Genomic DNA, 21,203 nt, shown 5'->3' with positions numbered 1-21,203 from the left:
GGGCAGCGCAGAAGGATTTATGATTTCAAAGACAGCATCCTTGAGCTTTTAGTGGTCACTTTAAGCAGCTTTTCTCTCCTATATGAAAAATCTGTGCTAGCGGCTTAACACAAAGTTCCCTCTGGGACAGTACACATGGTTTTAGTGGTTTAAAATTCATCAACACGGGACGTGTTTAAGTGCATTTGTCAAAGCATTTTCTAACCATGGAATTGTACATCTGCTTTGTCATATAGTCAGGTTTGGACCCATTAGGAACATGGAGTAGCACTGCCATCTAGAGGTTAATAAAAAAATGTGAACAATAACGATTTATAAGTCGACATATATGCGAGAGGTGCATTTGGTCCCTTTTTCTTATTTCAAGGACAGGTCTTCAACTTAAGTATCGAATTGAAATTGGAAATTGGAATTGAAATGAATCGAGTTTGCACAATTTCATTAAAACAAAATGAATTGATGCCTTGACAACTCACTCCTTCAAAAAGGTACTTCCTAGTATACTCTTGGTCTGACACATCTTAGTTTCAAAGTGACTATTTTCCACTTTAACATAATATACATTTTGCATCGATTGTTCGATAACCTATGAAAAAGTAAATGGTATGTTTATTTGTGTTAAAGGTTTATTAGAAACACAGGAGGTTAAGGGTACAGCAACCATACAAAAAAGGTACATCAACCAAATCGGTCCTACCAGCACTGTTGAGGTTCAGATGCCTCAACAGGAAACAAATGGGAAATAACAAGCTACCAGCAGAGACAATAGCACAATGGAATTTATTTCTGGAGGCGAGTATATGATTTGTATCCAGGTTTTATTCCTTATAAAAGTCCAAGTTGGTACTCCGTCATCATGTGAGGCTCGCCCATCATCTCGCTCTGATATGGATCTGCAATAGAGCAACAAAGAGGGGTGTCAGAATTAGCAACGCTGAGATATATTTTATAGTGTTAATGGACGTTAACATCTTTATGGTCTAGCAGGTTGTAAGTAGTAGGGAGTGCCATATTGCAGTGGGGTCTAACCGTTAAGGATGTCCTCAAAGCCGATGCTCTCGTCACTGTTTCGGAGTGTGTCCAGGGCCAGGTTGGAACTCTGCAAAAACGGCAGCCGCTGAATCTGCCGATGTTGTGGAGGGGAAATATGATAGAGGGTGTGGGTCAAACAAATGAAGATGTGATACACCTTAAGAATACACAGAGTTAGAGCGTCATGTAGGTTGTGATTCTACCTGTCTGGCAGCCCTGTACTCCATCTGCAGTTTGAGTGGCGCGTGGAGACCCTGGATGTTTCTGATTGTGGCAAAATTCATCTTTTCCTGGTTTGCCTGGAACTGCACGCAGAGAAAAACAAACAATCACATATGAACATATTCAAAGATCGTTTTGCTGCATTTGTTGCGTTTCCTCTTTTGCATGCCTTTCACTCACGTGAAACTTGTATGTACGATTACATTTAATGTGTAATTTAACAGATAGCCATGCATTTTGAAATAAGAAAAATCTATATTGTGTAGAATTAAAATTTGACAGATTTGGTATATCACAGTATTAAAGCCATATTTACTTCTAAAAATTGGGAATAAAGATAACCTAAGATTTTTTACTGAACACAATTCCGTTGAATGATAGGACGTCTCTCAGAGTCAAGGTTAATGTATTCAGTGTACATGGTGCTAAACCCCTCACATTCTTTTCAGACAGCTCCAGTGGGTGGCTGGGGAGGATCTCATTCTTTACACTGCTAAACCTACAACAAAAATACACACATTTAAAGAGGGGGCTGGACACATTTTATCACATTCAAATGTGTATCTGTACACAGAGAAAAGGCTATTGGTTACACGTGTTCAAATATTTGTTATGATCAAGACATTCACATCGTTGTATTTTATGTATTGTGTGTTCTGGGGGAGCTTCAGCCTTCTGTTAAAATCCCATATTTGAATATAAATTAAATCAATAAGACAAAAAGGATTTCAATACGATAGACGTCATTCAAAGGGCAAATATAACCGCAGCTCATCCATCATCTCGTGGCGGCATTACCCGCTGCGGAGAGTGTCCTGGACCCCATAAGACCCGTGGGGACAGAAGCCGTTCACCGGCACACTGTCCTTCAGCTGGGAGCGAAGTCCTCGAGTATTCTAATACAGGACAAAATCACAAACGTGTTGATGTTTCAACTCCTACTGGATCATCCGAGAAATAAGTACGACGTGCATACGAGACTTGAAACTTGAATGCTAACACTTACTAGCCTGACGCAAGTGACTAATCAGATTCACAACAAGCAGTGCTACACACTGTATTGGACTAAGGATGATGACGCCTTCGTGGCGGCATTGTGGATGATAGTAGATGACAGAACACAGAATTTGGTTGCAGTAATATACATGAGTTATAAACAGATAAAATAATATCATACCATAGTGAGTCCTTTGCTGTCTTTCGCTTTTGCTGTTGAAATTAGAAACTTCCGCTAACGTCGCACTTTTGTGACGAAACGTCCGGTTTCGACGGAACAAATATATGGTAGTAACATCGATCAATATGGTAAAAAGGACTAAAAAGGTAAAACAGGGACTCGCTAACCCGTTTTGGAAGCACGATATGGAATCAATCCATATATATATGTTTAAGATGCACATTATGATGTATTTTCTTATCTAATAATACTTTTGTATACTGATATTGTACTCCTGTGTTCATGGAAGGGGGTATAGCTCAGTGGTAGAGCATTTGACTGCAGATCAAGAGGTCCCCGGTTCAAATCCGGGTGCCCCCTCACTTTTGATTTCTGACAGCTGAAGAGCATCGTTTTCGCAAACGTTCTATATATTCAAAGAAACTTGATTCATTACAATACGCATGATGGAACTGGAGGCGTATTTAATATATGAATATACATATCAGGTACTATCTTAAATCTAGCTATGGGATAACATCAAATAATGTTGTGTATCTTACAAATTCATATAAATAAATAAATTATACTATAAACAACAAATAACTGAAACTGAAGACTGTGAGTTGACCGTTCTGCTTTATTGGTTTCTGCCACACATCCATGGTTTAATCTCCATCTTCGAAACTAGATTCAGCTGGACTATTTACACCTAAAAGTGAGATAAAATTATAGATTAAAAAAATATTGTGAGATATATGCATGATTAGTATGACAGGGTCAGTCAATTGTTTTATTATTTTCAATGTAGGCAACACCATTCCTATTCCATTACAATCGGTTTCTCACACCAACTCTTCTTGTATGGGCTAATGGACAAAGAAGCAGTTACCCCTCTAGTAGTCATCCGACTCACCCATATGTCTTGGATGGAGATGAGGGAAAGCCTACTGTGGTGCTGATTGAAGGCAAGATTACGTGGAACCAATACGTTTGTGCATAGGTTTAAAATGAAACAATTGGGTATAAGACACGATGTTTTCAAGGTCAAGGACTATAAGCTGCAACATTATTTTATTCATTATTTTAAATTATTTTATACACTATTTAGTCCGCAAATAAGTTAATAAAGCGAGTAGAAAGCTCCTGCTACTATTACTATTACCAATACTACGACTACCTGGTATTTCCCCCACATGTCAGTAGGTGGCAGTATTTCCATATGTAACGCTACTGTAACGATAACTACACTATTGCTCACCATTGAATCCCAACAGCCCACAGGAAAAAACTGAATGTTTTTGTGTCCCCTCAAAGGAAAGCGAGAACAATATAAAGGATTTACCTCTGAAGCATTCCGAAGAATGACTGAGCGCCAAGCTTGTCCACTCAGTCATGTAACTGTAAAGGAAAAAAAACACATACCTATGAAACATAGCCGACCTGCCAACCCAATTGAAGATGCATGTAGGCCAGTAGACACTGTGTGTCTAGACACAACGTGGATAATGTTTACAGACAGCTACTAGCATTTCTGAAATACATTCACGTCACTTTTAAATTCCCCAAACTTCAACTTGCACTTAAAAACCCAGAAGTCCCTCTCCCCCAGATAAGAAATATTTTTATTCAGCCGAGGTAAAGCGTTTATCCTTTACTCTTCAAAGTTGAGTGCGGTAGTCCACTCCTGGAGCTCCTCCACCTCCCAGTCTGAGACGTGATTGGCTGTTCCCTGCAAAGCCCTCTCCACCAACACAGCCTCTTCTGGATCGACTGCAGGGGCCTGCACAGCACCATGGTGGTACCTGGTGTATGTGTTTACATATTTGTGTGTGTGTGTGTGTGTGTGTGTGTGTGTGTGTGTGCGTGTGCGTGTGCGTGTGTGTGTGTGTGTGTGTGTGTATGGGACATGGGGATTGGCAAGAGGGAGAAAGTAAACTGTGAGGAAGGGAGTGGGCAAGAGACATATAAGAGCAGGGAGAGAGGTGAATGGAGTTTGAGCTGGCTCCACCGCTCACATCTGTCGCATCCATTCTATCTTCCTCTTTCTTCTCCGCTGCTCTAAATCCCGCCGCCGTTGCAGCCTGCAATGGTGGAACTCCATCTCTTTATCAGCATCAACCTCCACAGGGTCACCCATGGGTCCCAGCTGTTTGATGGGATAATAAATGAGGAAATAACCAGCCTGTAGGAGAACGGAACTAATGAAAGGGTTAAACCTGTGGCAGAGGGCCAAGCTTGGTAGAAGCTGTGTCTCGACTTGAATCTAAAGTCATGTTCTGCCTCCAGCTTTTGTCAACAACAGGAGTACACAGAGTTTCCTGCTTAATGTTTGATGGCATAGGAGTAGCCAGAGGCACGTTTAGCACCTGCCACATTCCAACCCAATGCCAGTTTGAGCTAATATTTGGACAAAACATTGTGTCACTTTAAAGGGATGTTTGCTTCTGCTGGATCAGTTTACCCTAACCTGTAATCATGAGAGAGATACAAATAACCAACCTCACTATTTTTCAACCCTGGCTACGGCCCTGCCTATACTACCTTACAGAGCTCATTAGTAGGTGCATTAATAGCTTTAACTTTCTAAATCAGATTTTCAAAAACTTTTTATCCAGTGTCTTGTGACAGTGATTCCAGACACCGGTCATGCAAGAGTAGGCAGGAAAGGGTGGAGGATTCATACAAATCGGCTGCCTACGGACATCGGGAATCTAACCCGGAGCTGTCTCACCTTACCGGAGAGCAGCCGCCAACCATTGTTCTCCACCCTGCGGTACCATGTGGACCGGTTCTCCAGGATCAGGGGCAGGCCATTGTGTGTCTGCCTGGGCACGGGACACTTGTGGCCAGGGTGGGTGTAGTCCTTGGGGCTGTTGGCGCACATGTCCACAATGGGTCGGTGGGTGAAGATTTTATAGTAGATGCTGGGGGGGAACTTGATCTGAAGGAGAAACAGGCCATTTAGGGGACTTTGACCCAAAACAGAGAGGTCTACCTGTAGGCATCTTTCAGTGAGATGCTTAACCCCTTATCTGACCATGAATGGTATATCTAAAAGTTAAATCACTGTAAAAAGTTATGGATAACAGCTTCTGCTAAATGATGACTGCTAAATAGAAAATATTCTAATAAAAGAAAGATTTATCCTACCCCACCGAGACGGAATCGGATGTACACCCCAGCAGCAGCATCCAGCAGAGCAGCCTGGAAAGCAAGGATGACCATATGGTGGTTTGTTTCCACTTTCCAATCAGAACCAGCACTTACCATTTCACAACACCTGAGTTCTACCTGGGAGTATTTCAGTATGGTTCTCCATCTCTTACTGTGAATATTTGATGAGTCGATTCAACTTCCTGACAGATTGTCAATATCTTACCTCCCGGGGATTGACGGATTTGAGCAGGCCACGTGGATCTCCATTATAACGGAAGCTAATCGTCCTTTTCAAGTAAGCGTAGATCTGTGTGTCCTAATTTCAAAATAAAGTGGTATTTTCATCACGTTAACAATATGTTGGTTAATGTCTAAGTGCGGTTTTAAGTTAGGATTAGGATCCTTTACAGATCTGTGTAACGTGTGTCCCACCATGCGTCATAACCAATGTACATTGCAGTGTATCTGTATGAACATGTGCTTATCCATTAGCACACACACACACACACCCACCACATGGCTTCTCCAGGCTCGCTGGATGACCAGGGCTGCTCTCTGGTGGGGCTCGCCCTTCCCTGGCCCCTGCTCCTCCTCCACTAGGACAGCCTCTGCCTCCCCACTACAGCTGGTGCCGCTTAGCCATGGAGGTGAGAAGGAAAATGAGACCACATGAAAGGGGCCGGTTAACACAGCCTGCATGCATATCTTGAAACTAGTTCAGTCTAGGGCCGAAGGTCTTACCTGCACATGCTTTTGGGGTTTGCCAGACAAATGTCAAGTCAGCTATGTACAAAGACAGAGGTAGAGGGAGGAGTTAAAAAGGAAAACAGAAAGAAAGTGTTGCAATTCTATCGTTAAATAATAAATGTAAATGATAATACAAATATTGAATGCATTTTTTTTAATATAACAACGAAACAACCAAAGAATGAATTAAATGAACAATAAGCACGCCTCATGCCGTGAATGTAGGCAACGCTTAACTTGCGTCTTACCTCCTTCGACGTAAAGTAAAATAAATATTTTCACTTGACCATATTCGGAACCCATTGGCCCAATGGATTACGGCTTGTTACCTGGCAACGTTATGCACGTAAACACAGCGAGCACGCAGTCACCAGGTGGGCACGCCCGGCGGCCACTCCCTCCATACAGGCTTTATTTCAGTCCTGGGTCGCCTGCTGTATTTGCTATGGCAGCAGTTCACGTGACCCTTGGCCCTTTTCTATGGACATAACTTTAGATAACAACATGTAGACAGATAAGCCGGTGTAGATCAAACAAACGTTTGAAATGTTCTTCTACATTTAATTTAAATAAAGTCTAAGATTGTGTATAGGACCACCTCCGCTCCGCTTCTAGTGGCTAAATACGGGCCAACCTATTTCTATCAATGTGTAGATCAATCGATGTTGCGGTGTCATTTGAAGTGGCCTACGCCGTCTTTGCTCCATAACATAGTTGGCATGCAAGCATTTTGACCTATAGTCTACAACAGGGTTCCCAACCGTTGACTTTAGGTGTAGGCTACAACTAAATTGTCATCAAGACCCTGGAAAAGTGGTAAGAAAGTCAGCAACGCTGCTTATTCCCCCAGTGTGTTTATTAAGCAAACACAAAGTTACACAAAACAACAATGGACAACATTGCAATTGAACATTTGAAAAATAAGATGGAATAAACGGACACTAATCACACTCGAAATGATTAAAAAGCCATAATGAGGAAAGTGAAGATGACGTCACACGGCTTTTACCGCCCAGATGCTACTGGAACATACCACTCCTTATTTCCCGTTTCCTATATAGGCCTATTATATGAACTGAACAATATTTATACTACTTTTATTTTTACTGATCTATACATTTTATCTCTTTAATTATTATAATTATACTTGAACTGCTTGAACTGAACAATATTTATACTACTTTTATTTTTACTGATCTGTACATTTTTTCTCTTTAATTATTATAATTATGGTTTAAATGTGTCCATTTTAAGAATATAAGCAAACTGCAGTACCCTCGCGTACCACAGATTGAAAAACACTGGCATACAACATCCATTAGGCCTTACGCAAACACAGGGGTACAGGTCACTAGGCCCCTGTAGTGCTCAAGAGTTAAGTCCTGCAATGTTCTAACCAGAGCAGTCTTTCCTGGATAACACCAAAGACAAAACATTTTGTACACTGATGTTTCAATTTCTGATTTTCTTTCCTCCATTAAACCGTTATTTATTATGTTATTGTCATTGTAACCTTGAAGGATATGGTATGAAATGGTGCAGCAGTACATTTCCACATCAACTGTGAATAATGTAGTGTTACATGTGTTACACCCACTGGTAATAGTTGCTATTTTAGCCTATTAGGTCAACATCCAATGAAGATAGTGACCAAGAATGTCACAGTCTTAAAATACAGTATGCGCCATGGCATCTGAATTTGTGTGGCTCAAAAGCATATCACAATGGACGCAATATAGCTCACAGATGATGGCATTCAAACACTATTGTAGGCAGCCCACTAAAGTTGCTCAAGGTGAGGGCTATTTTTGGCTGAGTATAGAAGACACTTAAGATTTATATGGTAAAAATATTAATATAGACTATCCCGATTCATTTACAAAGTTAAAAGAAAACACAGCAAAATACAGAAAGGTTTGATAGATTTTTAGTAAAAAATAGAAAGAAATCTGTATTGACAACATTTAAATATTAGGCTACAAATGAAGAGCTATCTTACCGAGCAACATCAACAACAACACACCCATCAATCTTCCTATACTTTGATATTCCTTAAGGCCAAACTATTGTTATGAAATAAGCATTTAGCACTTGTAAAAACAGATGTTTTAATAAGCTTGTAATTGTATTCCAAAATATACAGTAATTCTTTTTCAGCAAATACTATTATATCACAATATAATACAATAAAGATTTTGGGGTCTTATGTGGGTTTAAGGACTTTGTATCCTACAAAGGAAAATCAAGATAAATAAGTACAAAAATAGCATAAATTATCACCAAAGCATTGTCACACTTTGATCATATGAATAAATCAAAAAACATAAAGGGTTTCGTTCCAATATTTGTTCAGATACTCTTTACCCATTCCCATTTCTTTAACACGTAGATTTGACACACATTTGAGATCTTATCCCATCACTTTGATTCAAAGAATAAAAATAGTTGAAGATGAGAGAAATGTCCTTAACGCAACATGCTCCTTCACAACGAGCTCTCCTTGTCGTCGTCTTCTTCTTCAGACTCCAGGTAATACTCATCGTCTGTGGTTGAGTCTGAGCCGCTGTCTGAGGACTCGTCAAAGTCTGAGAGGCTGGCGACCATACCCCTGGCGTGCAGCATCCCCCTTACTGAAACACTGTCCCTGGACGTACCAGGGGACAGAGGGGACGACCGACTGGGGGGTTTGGACGTCAGCAAGACTGCTGGGGATGCAGTAGATGGAGGTGGGGTCAGGGCAGCCTCTGAATAAAACTGGAAGAGATCAGTGTTCTGGGACCTTGGTCCGGACAGGCGGTCTTGTGGTGAAGTTGTGGGGCTCTGCCTTTTAGGCGGGCCATCCTCTGAAGCCCAACAGGACAGGGATTTGAGTGATCGAGGGAGGGATTTAGACCTCATTTCACCTGGCCTGGAGGACAGTCGATAGTTGCTTGTGCTTCCCTGATCGCCCATGCTCTGGCATTTATATTTTGATGTCTCTGCTGGATCAGAGAGGTCATCCACACTTAGGACCCGCAGCCCCTTTGAGATGCGCTCCGAGCCCTGACGCCGACTGGAGACCACCGAGCTCACGGAGATAGAACGTCCGGCGTCGATGCCATACTTCAAGTCTGCACAGGAAGAGTAGGACGCCAGGCGTTCCTTCTCTTGAACCGGACCTCCGGTGGATGGACTCGTGGACATCTTCCGCCTTGTGGTGCCCAAAGGACTGACCGACCTTCCCATCACAGCGGGGGGCGTCTGCTCTTTGGGACTGTAGAAGACACTATCATCTATCTCGGTGGCTATAAGATAAGGACAGATTGGAGATGTGGAGAACCGAGCGAAGGGAGAGCGAGGCCTGTTGTTAGAACTAGCACACAACGTTGTGGAGGCAGGGTCCCCCGGTGACTGCTTGCAGGGATCGGGATCTCGACATTGAGTTTCGAAAGGCAGGCTAATTTGTCTGGGTCTTGTCCTTTCCTCCTTGGCTTCCCTTTCTGTAAATGGGTGATTTGAGAGCAAAAACGTGGTCTCAGCATGTACCTCAGGTGTTGTGCCGGAGGAACTAGAGAAATTATCATCGCTCCTATTATACAGCTTTTGTGGTGGTACGAGAGTATATCTATTTTGTTTCCATTTGTCCTTTTCCGTCTCTCTTCTCTCTAACTCAGCATTTGTGTCCCCTAGTATATCCATCTCTTTATCCCCTTGTACCATATCATTACTTTTCACGGTGATGTCACTGTTGTTGCCGACACTTGATCCACTAATAGAGGGTGTTTTAGAGCTTTGGTTACATTTTGGCGAATGTGTGAGATCATCAGAAAGCATGCCACCGAATTGTTGTCTTAATTTGCTGACGACTTGGTCCATTTGGGTAATTCCCTTGGATGCATGTGTTTCCTGATTAGCAGGTAAACCAGCCCCTGGTCTACTGGTGCTTTCATTCCTCCAGGAAGGTCCTTTGCTGTTTGTTCTGCTTTCATTGGTCGCTGTACAGAGAGGCAACTGAGTGTTGTTTGTGCTGCTTGTATTGGCATTCTTATTTAATGGATAGTATTGATTACCTCCAGCCCCACTGGTTTTGGTGTTCAGCTGAATGCTCGGCTTTATCCCCATGGAAAACCTTGTTTTGGACGTACACTGAATCAGAGATCTGGGTGTGGTTTTGCCCGGCAAGTCTGTCGAATTACCTTTAGAAAGGCTGTAAACAAGCGTTTCAACCACATTCAAACACGCAGTGGAGGGGGGGAGTGTTTCATCCTGTAGTGTAGTCTGTAGCGAGAGACGCTCTGAGCCCATGACCACTTTGTTGTCCTCTTGTGACACACTGTTTTTGTAACTCTGCTTCCTGCTTTTGTTGTCAGCTTCTTTTAATCTGAAACCTTCATATTTCAAGCCCTCAGGCAAGACAGATCGGTTTGGGAAAGGAAGGGGTACGATTTGGGTGGGGGGAATAGGGTCTGGAGAACGCTGGGACTGGGGAGTGTTTCTGTTTGCGGCTGGGTCTGAGGATAAGGAACTGGGTCTAGAAATAGAAGATGGTGAGAAAGTCGGTGGCTGAAAGCCAGGAGATGTGGGCAAAGGGTTCTGGGCATCCCCCTGTGGAGAACGTGCAGACTTGAGAGTGGAGTAAGGGGGAGAGCTATAATGTTGTTGATAGCTGAAGTCTGGAGGAAGAGAGAGCGGTGCGTACTGGTTAGCCCTGTCTGGTGACCTCTTATCTGGACCGGGTGATGTGCAAAACCCTCCTGTGTGTTCCGAGGTCCACTCCATGGGGCTGACAGGGCTAGCAGACACAGTGTGTTTACTGCTCTCTTCAGCCTTTCCACTTGTGGGCTTGGGACTTGGCGAACATACAGGTGAGGATTTTGGGACTTCAGTCGGAATGCCTTTCCTGAGGAAAGAAAAGGTAGAGGGACTTTCTAAGCTACGAGGAGATCTGGTGAGAGGTGAAGGGCTGGTATTTAGCGGTGGGCTTGGGGTAGGTGGCAACGACGCCTGGCCCATGTCATCGTCAGACCTTTGCAGATCCACTGAGTCCTGCCACGTCACCCTTCTCCGACCTTTGGGGGATTGCTTCCTGGAAGAACAAATTTCCTGGCTTTTAAAGAATGTTCTCTCTTTTTTAGATAAGGAGGATTTGGGGGAGGGGGAGCATGAAGGGGTGGGAGTCACTGGGGGCGTTAGGGGAAACGAGGTGCTAATCAGAGGGGTTGGAGATGTGGCGGTGGAGACTGTCCCAGGGACAGTGAGGTGCACAGAGGAGGAGGTGGGTGGGACAGGAGTGGTAGAGAGTTTGGTGGGAGAGGTGGCAACCGTTAGGAGAGGTTTGCAGTTTGTTTTAGAGGAGACTGTCGTCTGGTATATAAATAAGGCCTTAGGATGCACATGCTTGGTTATGGTGGGGTAGGTCCTCTCAAAAACAAGAGGTGTAGGTCTTTTGTAGGTGCAATGGGGTAATGCAGCAGACTGGATGCTAGCGTCTTGGCTGGAGGAAGGTTTTTGCACAAGAGTGTCATTGGCATCAAGAGGATAGGATTGTTTTTTAAATGTGTGGATGGATTGTACATTTTCATTTAGAATCTTAGGGGAGTTGTGTTCTGAAACTGTACAATCCATATTAGTAGGGCTACTGACTGGTGAAGGGGTAAGTAGTGCTGTCTGGGTGTTGGCAGTTAGATGGCTTTTATCCAATGAGTAAACATTTAGGTTAATGATGTTGGCTGAGGCTTTGTTTGCATTTACCTTGTTCACCTCAATTAGTGAACTATGCGGCTGCTGTGATTGTTTTTCATTCAAATTGAAGCCCTTAGAATGTGTGGAGAACGTGTCAGACTGCGGGCCAGATCTATCCGTGGCATTGCCTCGTCTTAGAGTGTCTGGTCCTTGTGGTCTATTAAAAACAAGGGCATGTGTACCTAAACTAATGGCCTCAGCTTTGTTATCCGCATGATTGGGAATCTGTCTGTTTAAGCTCCTGTTGTCATTTGTCCTCAAGTAGGCCAAGTCACTGTTTCTATTACAGGGTGTAACTAAGGGCGTGTTTGTCTCATGCCTGTTATTGTTGCTTATGCTGGCAGTGTCTCTGAAACCAGGCTGTGAACCACCTTCCTGAGTCACTTGTCTCCACCAGGTTCCTGACCTTAGTGTAGTGCCCCTTGGGAGATCCTGACCCTTCAGTATAGTGTATTGCTCATACTGGGAAAGCCTGGCTGGATCTGTGTTATTGTCTGAAGTACTTAATTGTTTTTGTCTGCCCGGTTGATTATTGGAGATTAGTTTCTGTGGATGAGAAAGAGTCGGATTTGTCACACTGTTTGTCTGGGAAATGTTCGGATTACTTTTATCAGGCCCGTGAGGAATGTGTGATGAATAGGGGCTGTGCATCCATCGTTGTGATGAGTTGTTACTGGGTGGGGTAAAGGAAGGGTTGAGATTGGACGGGACTGCAGCTCGGTCCCTGTTTGAACCGGTCAGAGATCGGCTTCCCGTTTCTGACATGGATGGGCTCTTCCAAGTCGAACCGATTTTCCTTAAAGATAGAAGGAAGCTGCTGGTTGTGGGTTTAGAGCTTGGCTGAGCAAGTGGTCCTTGATGACCCCCTGGAGAAATCCTTTCATTTGTGCGTAGATCCAATGAGAGGGAAGGTATTGGAGGTGGTGTTTTCTCCTTTGGGGTATGATGGTATCCCACTGTGTCTCTGTTGTCAAGAGAACGTGAATCCATGTCGAAAGAAACCGTATGGGGCATGAACCTCTTTGTTGTGATGTTAAGGTTTAGACTTGAGGGCCCACTCAAAGAGGACCAACCATCAGCCCTCCTCCTGAGGCCAACCAATGGGTCTTCAACTCGAGGTGGATCTCTCAAATCCCTCTCACCACGGAACTGCCTGTGGGGTTCCAAAAACCGATCGTGGACACTTTGAGCCCCAGTGTTTGGGCCATGCGCCACATTTTGCACTTCAAAGTCCTCTGAGGATATACCTTTCTTAGTCCGCTGGTTCCGCCTGCTCCAATGTGGGGCAAGAACTGACACCATGGCTGAAGACAGCATTGCTTTGTTTGGCTTAGTGCACCCCACAAGTTGGTTTGGAGACTCGAGCTCTGTCCAGTTTGACTTTCTGTCTCCCGCCGAATCCACTGATCTACTGTTCAGTTTGGATACAGGTGAAACGGTTTTTAAACTCCCACGGTGGTAATCGTACTCTGGAATCTCACAGAAAGAGGTGCGAGTGGTTGTTGAAGAAACATAATCCGGGACTGCTTCCTCTTCGTTGTTGATGAGGACTGATATCTTCTCTGGTGGTGTCAGGCCTACAGACTCTTCTAATGAGGCTCCGGGGGATGCACTGCCATGGTCCTGTTTAACGAAAACAGAATTACAATTTGTCTTCAACATATATGAAGATATAACATTCATATAACATATGAAATATCACTGTCAAAATTAACATTTCATCTAATAAGATCCCAACTTGTTTATTGCACATCCATCAAAGCTACGCATAGCATGTATAAAATAATCTCAGGTTAATAGTTTTCACATGTCAACAACATGAGGTTGAGTCACTCGACACAGGTCATGCAGAGAGAAGACAAAACGCTTGGGGGATTTCAAATATGCAACAATGGCATTCGTATAAGCCATGTTCCCATGGCTCGGTAACTACAATGATTTAGGCGTGGACAAACAGGTTATCATGAAAGAGTGAAGAAGATATTTCAAGGGAGGCACAGGTGCACACCCTGTACTCATTACATCACCAAACCGTTTGAGCAAACAGATTTTTAAGATAGAATTGTTTTTCGGGAAAATGTTTTCTTGTTTTTCACAAAATACATACCAGGATGTATTATCTATAAAAGAAAAACAATCATCTCCCCTTTATACCGGGACTGAAAATTTATTGTAAACAGTAGATGTTAATTGTATTTAATTTTCATTCTATAGTGAAATTGATCAACCACCCTATAGCATTATTAGTTCTCATTATCTTTAATAGAGGTTGGGTTGTCGATGCTTACCTGTAAGCTCTTGCCATGCAGTTCATTTCTCAGAGCTACGGGGAAACTAGTAGAGCAGGGAATAGAAAGAGAAAAAAACATTGGTGATTAATGACATGTGGGGAGATATCTATGTTGAAGAGAAGTCTGTTTGTGGTGCATGCAAATTCAACTGTTCTAAAAAAAAAGTTAGTTAGGTGAGGGTAGTTTGACCCAAATGTGTACCTTGAACACTGTAGAAGTGAATGAAAACCGTAGAAGTGAATTAACAATAACTAGAGACATAAAGTATTATTATGCATGTCAAATGGGATTAAGCATTTATGGCATATGACGAGGTACACTCAAGAACCATGCAAAGCAGAAAAACATAACTGATTAGGGACTTATCAGTTACATATGAGATAAAATACTTCCTCCATTGGCATGAGGGTTCTATCATTGGCACTGAATCAAAAGTGATGTCAGTCCTGAAATATGTTGAAAGGGAGTAAAGAAAGTACACATTTTCCGCAGCCTTAGATAATGCTTGAGATAGAAGGGTATGTAGGTATTTGAAGAATTGGCCTAAGATTTTGGTGAAAGAGCATAAAAGTGTTTCTTTCCACATATTGTCCCACTCTTGTCTACTATGCAACCATGTTTCTGACAGAGGGATTATAGGTCTCAGATGTCTAACATTTCCCATAACAGAGTTGCAGAACAAGGAGGACTACATTCCTGTGTCATTTCTCTCTGGCTCTCCCTATCCCACTCAAGTTATCTCGCCCATGCAGCATGGAATTCCCACTCTGCTTAGAGTAATTTCAGCACACAACAATTTGCTGAAATAACATAGTTCAATAGTAACTTGATAGGTGATGGGCCGACAAACACACAGACAAGAGCACACACACACACACACACACACACACACACACACACACACACACACACACACACACACACACACACACACACACACACACACACACACACACACTGTCACACGCAGAGGTGTGAGTTATGTCCATATAAGGTGATGTTGAATGGTGTTCGGAGCCACAGGCTGTGGTGCTGGCACAGTAAGAGAAAGTGTGCAATGGTTGGAAAGGTCAAGTGGAATGTGAATGATGTGGTTGATGACAGCAACAGAGTCAGTTAGGTCAACAACCTAACATTTATAAGACTACTGTCACATCTGACGCGCCCTGGCTCGCACCTTGGTATGAAATAATTGCATTTATTGTCGCTACATTTTCCCATGGTCACACAAGATAGGCACTGTTCCTCAACGGCGAAGAAAGAAAACTAACAGATAGAACGCACGCTCTGAGACTCTCCCATATGCATATTTGGCCTGAAATATGTTTGCTATAAATATGGCATTGGCTCTGTGCTTTATTATTCTGGTGAAGGACTGTATAATCAACCTGTTAACACACATGCATGCAAATGTATACGCACGTACCCACACACACATACACTGGCACGATCACATGGCCAAGAGACCAATTTCCCAATACATTTGTGTCTGCGTTGTGTCAGCTTTTATGTCTTATTTGGGTTAATTATAAATAAATAAATACATATTCATATTTAGGGTACGCTTTCATCCAAATAAACCCTTCATGACCTGAATACAGGTTATTAAGGGGCAAGTAGGGTTAGACATCTTGAAGGAGGCCTACATGTGGACTTTCAGGATTCATCAGTCTGGAACCTTTTGAAGTGGTATGCTGTAGCTTCCACACTACCCTGACCTTAATGTAAAATCATCACTATTAAAATAATTGTGGTCAGTAATAATAGTCATATTCATATGATACATAACAATTATAATCAATCAAGAAATATGCTACTCTAAATTCTTTGTAATAGATTTTCTGAGAAGACCTAAAGTTGTAAATGTCTCAGGTAGCCATTCAAGAGCATTTTGTTGTCCAATTATTTAACTATGCAGCTGCACAAACAGGCCACTACAGTACAGACAGAGCTGCAGGCATCGGGAATTCCTTATAGAGGGTTTAAATATGTGCCTGGGTTCCCCCCCTTCCCCGAGTACCAGGCATGCCAGAGGAGTCTTAGGACTTGGCTGTGAGCTTGAACGATGCTTCTTTCATTTTAGCTTATAGTGTTTGAGCGCTACAAATCACACTATGTTCTGTGATCAGGATTACACTAAAGCAAGTTCAGAGAACGACGCTCCATTCACTCATCCTTCAGCCTGCTTATCAATCAAAGTGCAGTGTACCCTAGCATATCCATCGGGTCATTTGTTAATTCATTCATAAATCCATACATCTGCTCTCCATTCATTATTCCATGAACTTTCCATCAGCCTTTCCTGCAGCTGTTTATTTTATATTTGCATGAGTGAGTGTAGGTTACCATGCATACCTGTATTTTATTTCTTTTTACGTCTTGTGATTGTTATAAATACTTCTAAATGTCATTATTTACTCTTGAGTCTTTTAGCTGACGCTTTTTAAAAAGTGAATTACATTGAAATATCAATAATGAGCAGGAAGGGGTAGACCTATACAGGTAGATTGGGATTTAAACCAAGAACCCTTGAACCGGGTCTGAAATATCGTAACCCCGTGATGATCCAGCCCCCTGTGCGTTATCAGTTCAACCCTGCATTGTTAAGACATCAAATAACAGAATGGTTTCCCTGCTGCTCACCTCGATGGGCAGGGTTCTGGGGCTGTGTCTCTGGTAGCCGGGAGGCCCCCCGCAGAGCCAGGTGTTGTGCTTGGCGGAGCAGAGAGTCTACAGTAGAAGGAGGTCACGTGGACCACGTTCACTGCTCCGGGGCTGAGTTCTGGGAAAGGACAGCAACAGATCCCTTGAGTCAACAATGCTCTTTGAACCCAACAATGTAATACATTAAAGTTATGAGTCAATCTGAGACATTGATTCACCCAAGGGGAAAAGAGTGTGTGTGTGTGTGTGTGTGTGTGTGTGTGTGTGTGTGTGTGTGTGTGTGTGTGTGTGTAAGTTAGGGCTGACCTTTGTATAGCGTCTCAGTTTGGCACCCTGAAGGCTCAGTCTTGGCACCAAGGTGCTGCTCCTGCAGAATCCCTTCACAAGCCGTCTCCTCTCGTTGGTCACTGGAAAACACAGCCAATTGTATGAATGAGAACTTGTCCCATCTTGTTCCAAACAAACATGTTATAATTATAATCCTCTGGGTCATTTCTACCTTTCCAGACTGTGCATTATAGACTTACAGGACAAACCTGATCTCTTTGACCCAAATGGAAGAACACAGAGAGACCAACCGTCTCCAAGGGCGGAACAATTCTGAGACATCTTCAGAATATCAGTGCACACAAGATCCCCAGATAAAGATAATTGGATTACGTAAGACTCACAATTAATTTCTGCAGCTTGGCATCAAACTCAACACGCAAACTAACCCCACCTCGAAGAGGTAACAACACACAAATCTGCTGACGGAGTTGTTGAAGATAAATCCTTTCCTGTCTTTTTTTTTTTTTACTTGACTTATGTATGCCAGTCATATTATAATTATTATGGATAGACTATGTGAAATAGTAACACGGACAGTACAAAAATGTTAACCTTGGGTCGTGTTTGTCATTTTCCCTGTGGTCGCACTCATGTGTGACGCAACAAACCCATCGCAATGAATTATTTAGCTCCATCCCATCACTTTTTATATCTGTTTCCTAAATTCCAAAACACTGCCCTGCCCTGCCCACACCCAGTGCATGACTTTGATTTCACTCTCTCGTGCTCTTCCAACTGAATGGGCAACAGGTCGCTGGCTCCTCTCCCTGTCTCCACCTTGGCCCAAGGGGCCTCATTAGAGCATTATAATGTCTGTTGAAGAAAGCCCTAACATGACTTGACATGTGGTTTCAGATTAAAAAACTGGGAAGGCACATCGCTTGGAAAGCCTGCACACCTGAAATAGGCATGCCTGTTTTATTCATGGGAACCCGCCCTCTTCAGACAGGTAAAGCGACGCACGTTGTATCATGGTGATATCCTTATGTAAGGATTTTATTAACCCGTCAAGCACAAATAAAGTTAGTACATGATGTGACCATGCATAATTTAATTAAGACGGACTGTAACAAAAGAGCATTATTTGATTCTCAACTGATGGCTCGGGAGGGCAATATGAATGGGTTGCAGAGCTTATGCCAAACCTTGATCTTCAGAAAGAAACCTATTAATTAACTAATGTTTCATTATCAATTCATGTTTCAATGGTATTGAGTTTAGCCCCAATTGTTACAGCTTTTTTTTGGCTACAGTACATTATTTATTTTGGGTTTGTGACTTAATGACCAAAGACACTGGTGGGTCCTGAGGTAAGACCAGTTGGAACCACTGAATAAGATGGTAGTGTCATCTATAACAGTGTTTTTCAACATGTGGCATGCTTACACAGCCTACCACAGGTACATAGGGGATGTTACACTGCAGGTTGCACATGGGATGTTATTCTTGAAATAGACACAATTACAATAATAGAAAATAAAATTAAAATTAAATATATTATAAATATTGTTCCGTAAATATCGGATTATGGCTCGTTATTAGAAATTGTTGCTTTGAAATGTTTTCCATTTGTGTTTTGTGTTAATTTGTGCTTGTGCCTAATGTTTTCTTTTTCGCCTTAATAATATTTGTGTATAAAGCCCTCTTTTGCACTTTGCTCCGATGGCTCTGCATGTTCAGAGCTGTTTGCTCTGCCACTGCATGTGCATTTATAAATCTTTTATTGTTGGCATAAGGTTGTCCACGAAAGGTCTTGATGACAATTTAGTGGTTCGCCTAAGGTCAAAGGATGCTAACCACTGACCTATAGTACATAATGGAGACAAGGATGTTTATTCTACTTTCATCAGTATTGTAATGTGGGTTTCTTTCCCCCCCCCCCCCCCCCCCCCCACACACACACACACACAAGGCCAATATGGCCCCATTCCTGTTTCATTTCAGTCTGACTGTGTCCTGTCTTGTTTGAGTCTCTTGAATAGAGCCTCTTGTTTGGACAACTGTGAGTGCGTGCCTCAGCTATATAGAGGGAGGCGGCCGGAGTTCATCCTTGCCAATGTATTATATCACCAGGAAGGCCCCCACAACACCCACTCTCCTAACGAAGCTCGCAACACGCTTCGTTTCTTGCCAGCATGGCAGAGACAAAGTGAGACTTGCTCACAGGTTGCCACTCCTTCAGCAGCTGTCAGCATACCAGCGGATGTGTTTATGTTATAGCCGATACAACGCTATTTAAGGTTATTACAAGCCATTCAGCTCTGAACATGCAGAGCCATCAGCACAAATCTTTTTTTTTTATAATTGCCCTAATTACCTAGACAACGTACGCAGTGGAGGCTTTGAATTGCAAGAAATATAATATTGGTAGAAATTGGGTTGTATCAACGCCCCATGCAGATATCATATACGCGTAAACGTCGCACTGAAATTAATTTCACACACACACACACACACACACACACACACACACACACACACACACACCGACATCCACGCCAGCACACGTCTATCCAAAAATAACCAATAAGCAACCCTCTGAAACATCACTCCATAAACATTTTAAGTTTACAGCCACCGCTTAAGTTGCTAACTGCGTGTCCTCGGCTCCCCATGACGGCCATGCCCATATGGTAAACAAACACGCAGAGAAGAAAGTGGCCGCATAACAAAAAAGACCAGGAAATAAACCAAGAACCAAAAAGGGTGGGCCAGTAGAACAAATAGCGATTTGAATAGTGAAAATACCACTCTGAAACAGTGATAGAATAGGAAAAAAAGTAGACTAAACAACGAACCTGGTGCTCCGCGTCGTCCCGGTGCTCGTGCCCGTGTGTTTACTATCTGCAGACTCGCTCGCTCGTCTTCTTCTTCCTCCCAACTTTCCCGCGTCACTCGATGACATTCTTCTTCAACCAGTCATCTCAACCGGAGGAGCCCGTTCCTCCGTGAAGCCCAAGTCCTCCCAGTTCACACAGGGCAGGCTATGGGGAAGCCCAATTGAAAGCCATGTAGTCAGTGGTGACTACATTTGACTAACATGTAAAAAAAATACCACGCAGTCATTTGCCCGAGCTGCTTTGGACCGGTGGTTTGGACCATGGGGTCGAGAGGAGTCTATAACCCGCCCCCTTTTGTTGCAACTTTCCCGAGGCTGGACAGGCCTGGTGGACAGGTGCGGGTGGACATAATTACTCATTCGGAGGTTTTCTAATAACGATCTGGGTTATACTGCCATAACAGCCAATCATTACAAATATTAGTTTCACTTTAACTTCAGACTTCATTTGACAAAGAGCAATTAGGCCTGTTGCAAATAGTCGACGCGAAAATGCAGACGTGTAGAAAAGTGAAGGCGTTCTGTTATTTATGATAGTAAATTGATTTTATGAAGAGTTGCAATCGTGCAATACTAAAGATTGACCAGACGATGTCAGTATTGCTTTATGTTCCAATGTATGTTTGAGTTAACTGTGGAACATGAAGTGCCTATCCTGTAAACGCATTTGCAAAAAAGCAAAATATCCTCCAGAAAAAAGTTTAATTACAAATACATGTCAAATTTATTAAATGTACCATATGTTCCCAGGATAAGTAGGCCTAAAGAAAAACTCATAATCAAAATATCATCAATATAGAATATCTGATTGCCTTTCCATATCTGAAGGGCAATCCGAAACTTGGACAAATAAGGCCAAATAATAACCTGTAAATACAATCCTTAAAAGACAATCCATGTAACAAATAATAAAAACATCTTTAATTCAAAGCCTAATTGGTCTCCATGGTGTCTTCTGGTCCGGTCTGCCCATTCCCCTCCTCCCTCCTCCCTCCTCCCTCCTCTTTTCAAGAGGATGCGAGGGGCAGTGTGTTCGTGGTGA

At 42.7% G+C, this 21,203-nt stretch overlaps 3 protein-coding genes and 1 non-coding gene across 4 annotated transcripts; 1 reads left to right on the top strand and 3 right to left on the bottom strand.

The window, feature by feature from the left end:
- Window positions 1-608: 608 nt before the first annotated feature.
- On the bottom strand, window positions 609-2,493 carry pomp (proteasome maturation protein). Its single transcript, XM_084474964.1, has 6 exons — window positions 2,432-2,493; window positions 2,053-2,150; window positions 1,693-1,753; window positions 1,236-1,337; window positions 1,030-1,123; window positions 609-893 (listed from the first exon to the last, which is right to left on the bottom strand). Exons 1-6 carry the CDS (start codon window positions 2,432-2,434, stop codon window positions 826-828), a joined length of 426 nt encoding a protein of 141 aa, XP_084331090.1. The 5' UTR covers window positions 2,435-2,493; the 3' UTR covers window positions 609-825.
- Window positions 2,494-2,719: 226 nt separating this feature from the next.
- Window positions 2,720-2,791, top strand: AC3HAE_025794 (transfer RNA cysteine (anticodon GCA)). The gene has a single exon. It is a non-coding gene; the product is annotated as a tRNA-Cys (tRNA).
- A 287-nt stretch (window positions 2,792-3,078) lies between these two features.
- Window positions 3,079-6,612, bottom strand: LOC311355180 (protein MFI-like; the record flags this gene model as incomplete). Its single annotated transcript, XM_084474909.1, has 10 exons — window positions 6,565-6,612; window positions 6,311-6,352; window positions 6,083-6,203; window positions 5,793-5,885; window positions 5,564-5,617; window positions 5,145-5,354; window positions 4,429-4,559; window positions 4,069-4,215; window positions 3,756-3,811; window positions 3,079-3,122 (listed from the first exon to the last, which is right to left on the bottom strand). Exons 2-10 carry the CDS (start codon window positions 6,316-6,318, stop codon window positions 3,079-3,081), a joined length of 864 nt encoding a protein of 287 aa, XP_084331035.1. The 5' UTR covers window positions 6,319-6,352; window positions 6,565-6,612.
- Window positions 6,613-8,227: 1,615 nt separating this feature from the next.
- LOC311355755 (uncharacterized protein) lies at window positions 8,228-20,363 on the bottom strand. Its single transcript, XM_084475574.1, has 5 exons — window positions 20,121-20,363; window positions 17,299-17,399; window positions 16,972-17,110; window positions 14,326-14,371; window positions 8,228-13,660 (listed from the first exon to the last, which is right to left on the bottom strand). Exons 1-5 carry the CDS (start codon window positions 20,225-20,227, stop codon window positions 8,801-8,803), a joined length of 5,253 nt encoding a protein of 1,750 aa, XP_084331700.1. The 5' UTR covers window positions 20,228-20,363; the 3' UTR covers window positions 8,228-8,800.
- Window positions 20,364-21,203: the final 840 nt, after the last annotated feature.

This window comes from Micromesistius poutassou (genome assembly GCF_964030765.1).
Source record: "Micromesistius poutassou genome assembly, chromosome: 11".
Taxonomy (NCBI): domain Eukaryota; kingdom Metazoa; phylum Chordata; class Actinopteri; order Gadiformes; family Gadidae; genus Micromesistius; species Micromesistius poutassou.
The sequence above is the reverse complement of the archived record's forward strand: the minus strand, read 5'-3'. Positions and strand labels throughout refer to the sequence as shown.

Bases quoted from the DNA above. Each gene is read 5' to 3' on its own strand.
- pomp (XM_084474964.1), bottom strand. The intron at 1,754-2,052 runs GTAATGCCGCCA...TTTTTGTTGTAG, and splicing joins CAGGACACTCTCCGCAGCGG to GTTTAGCAGTGTAAAGAATG. The intron at 1,124-1,235 runs GTAGAATCACAA...CAACATCGGCAG, and splicing joins AGTACAGGGCTGCCAGACAG to ATTCAGCGGCTGCCGTTTTT.
- LOC311355755 (XM_084475574.1), bottom strand. From the start codon at position 20,227: ATGTCATCGAGTGACGCGGGAAAGTTGGGAGGAAGAAGAAGACGAGCG. The intron at 17,400-20,120 runs GTTCGTTGTTTA...TGTGTTTTCCAG, and splicing joins GGGACGACGCGGAGCACCAG to TGACCAACGAGAGGAGACGG. The intron at 14,372-16,971 runs GTGAGCAGCAGG...CTGCTCTACTAG, and splicing joins CCAGAACCCTGCCCATCGAG to TTTCCCCGTAGCTCTGAGAA.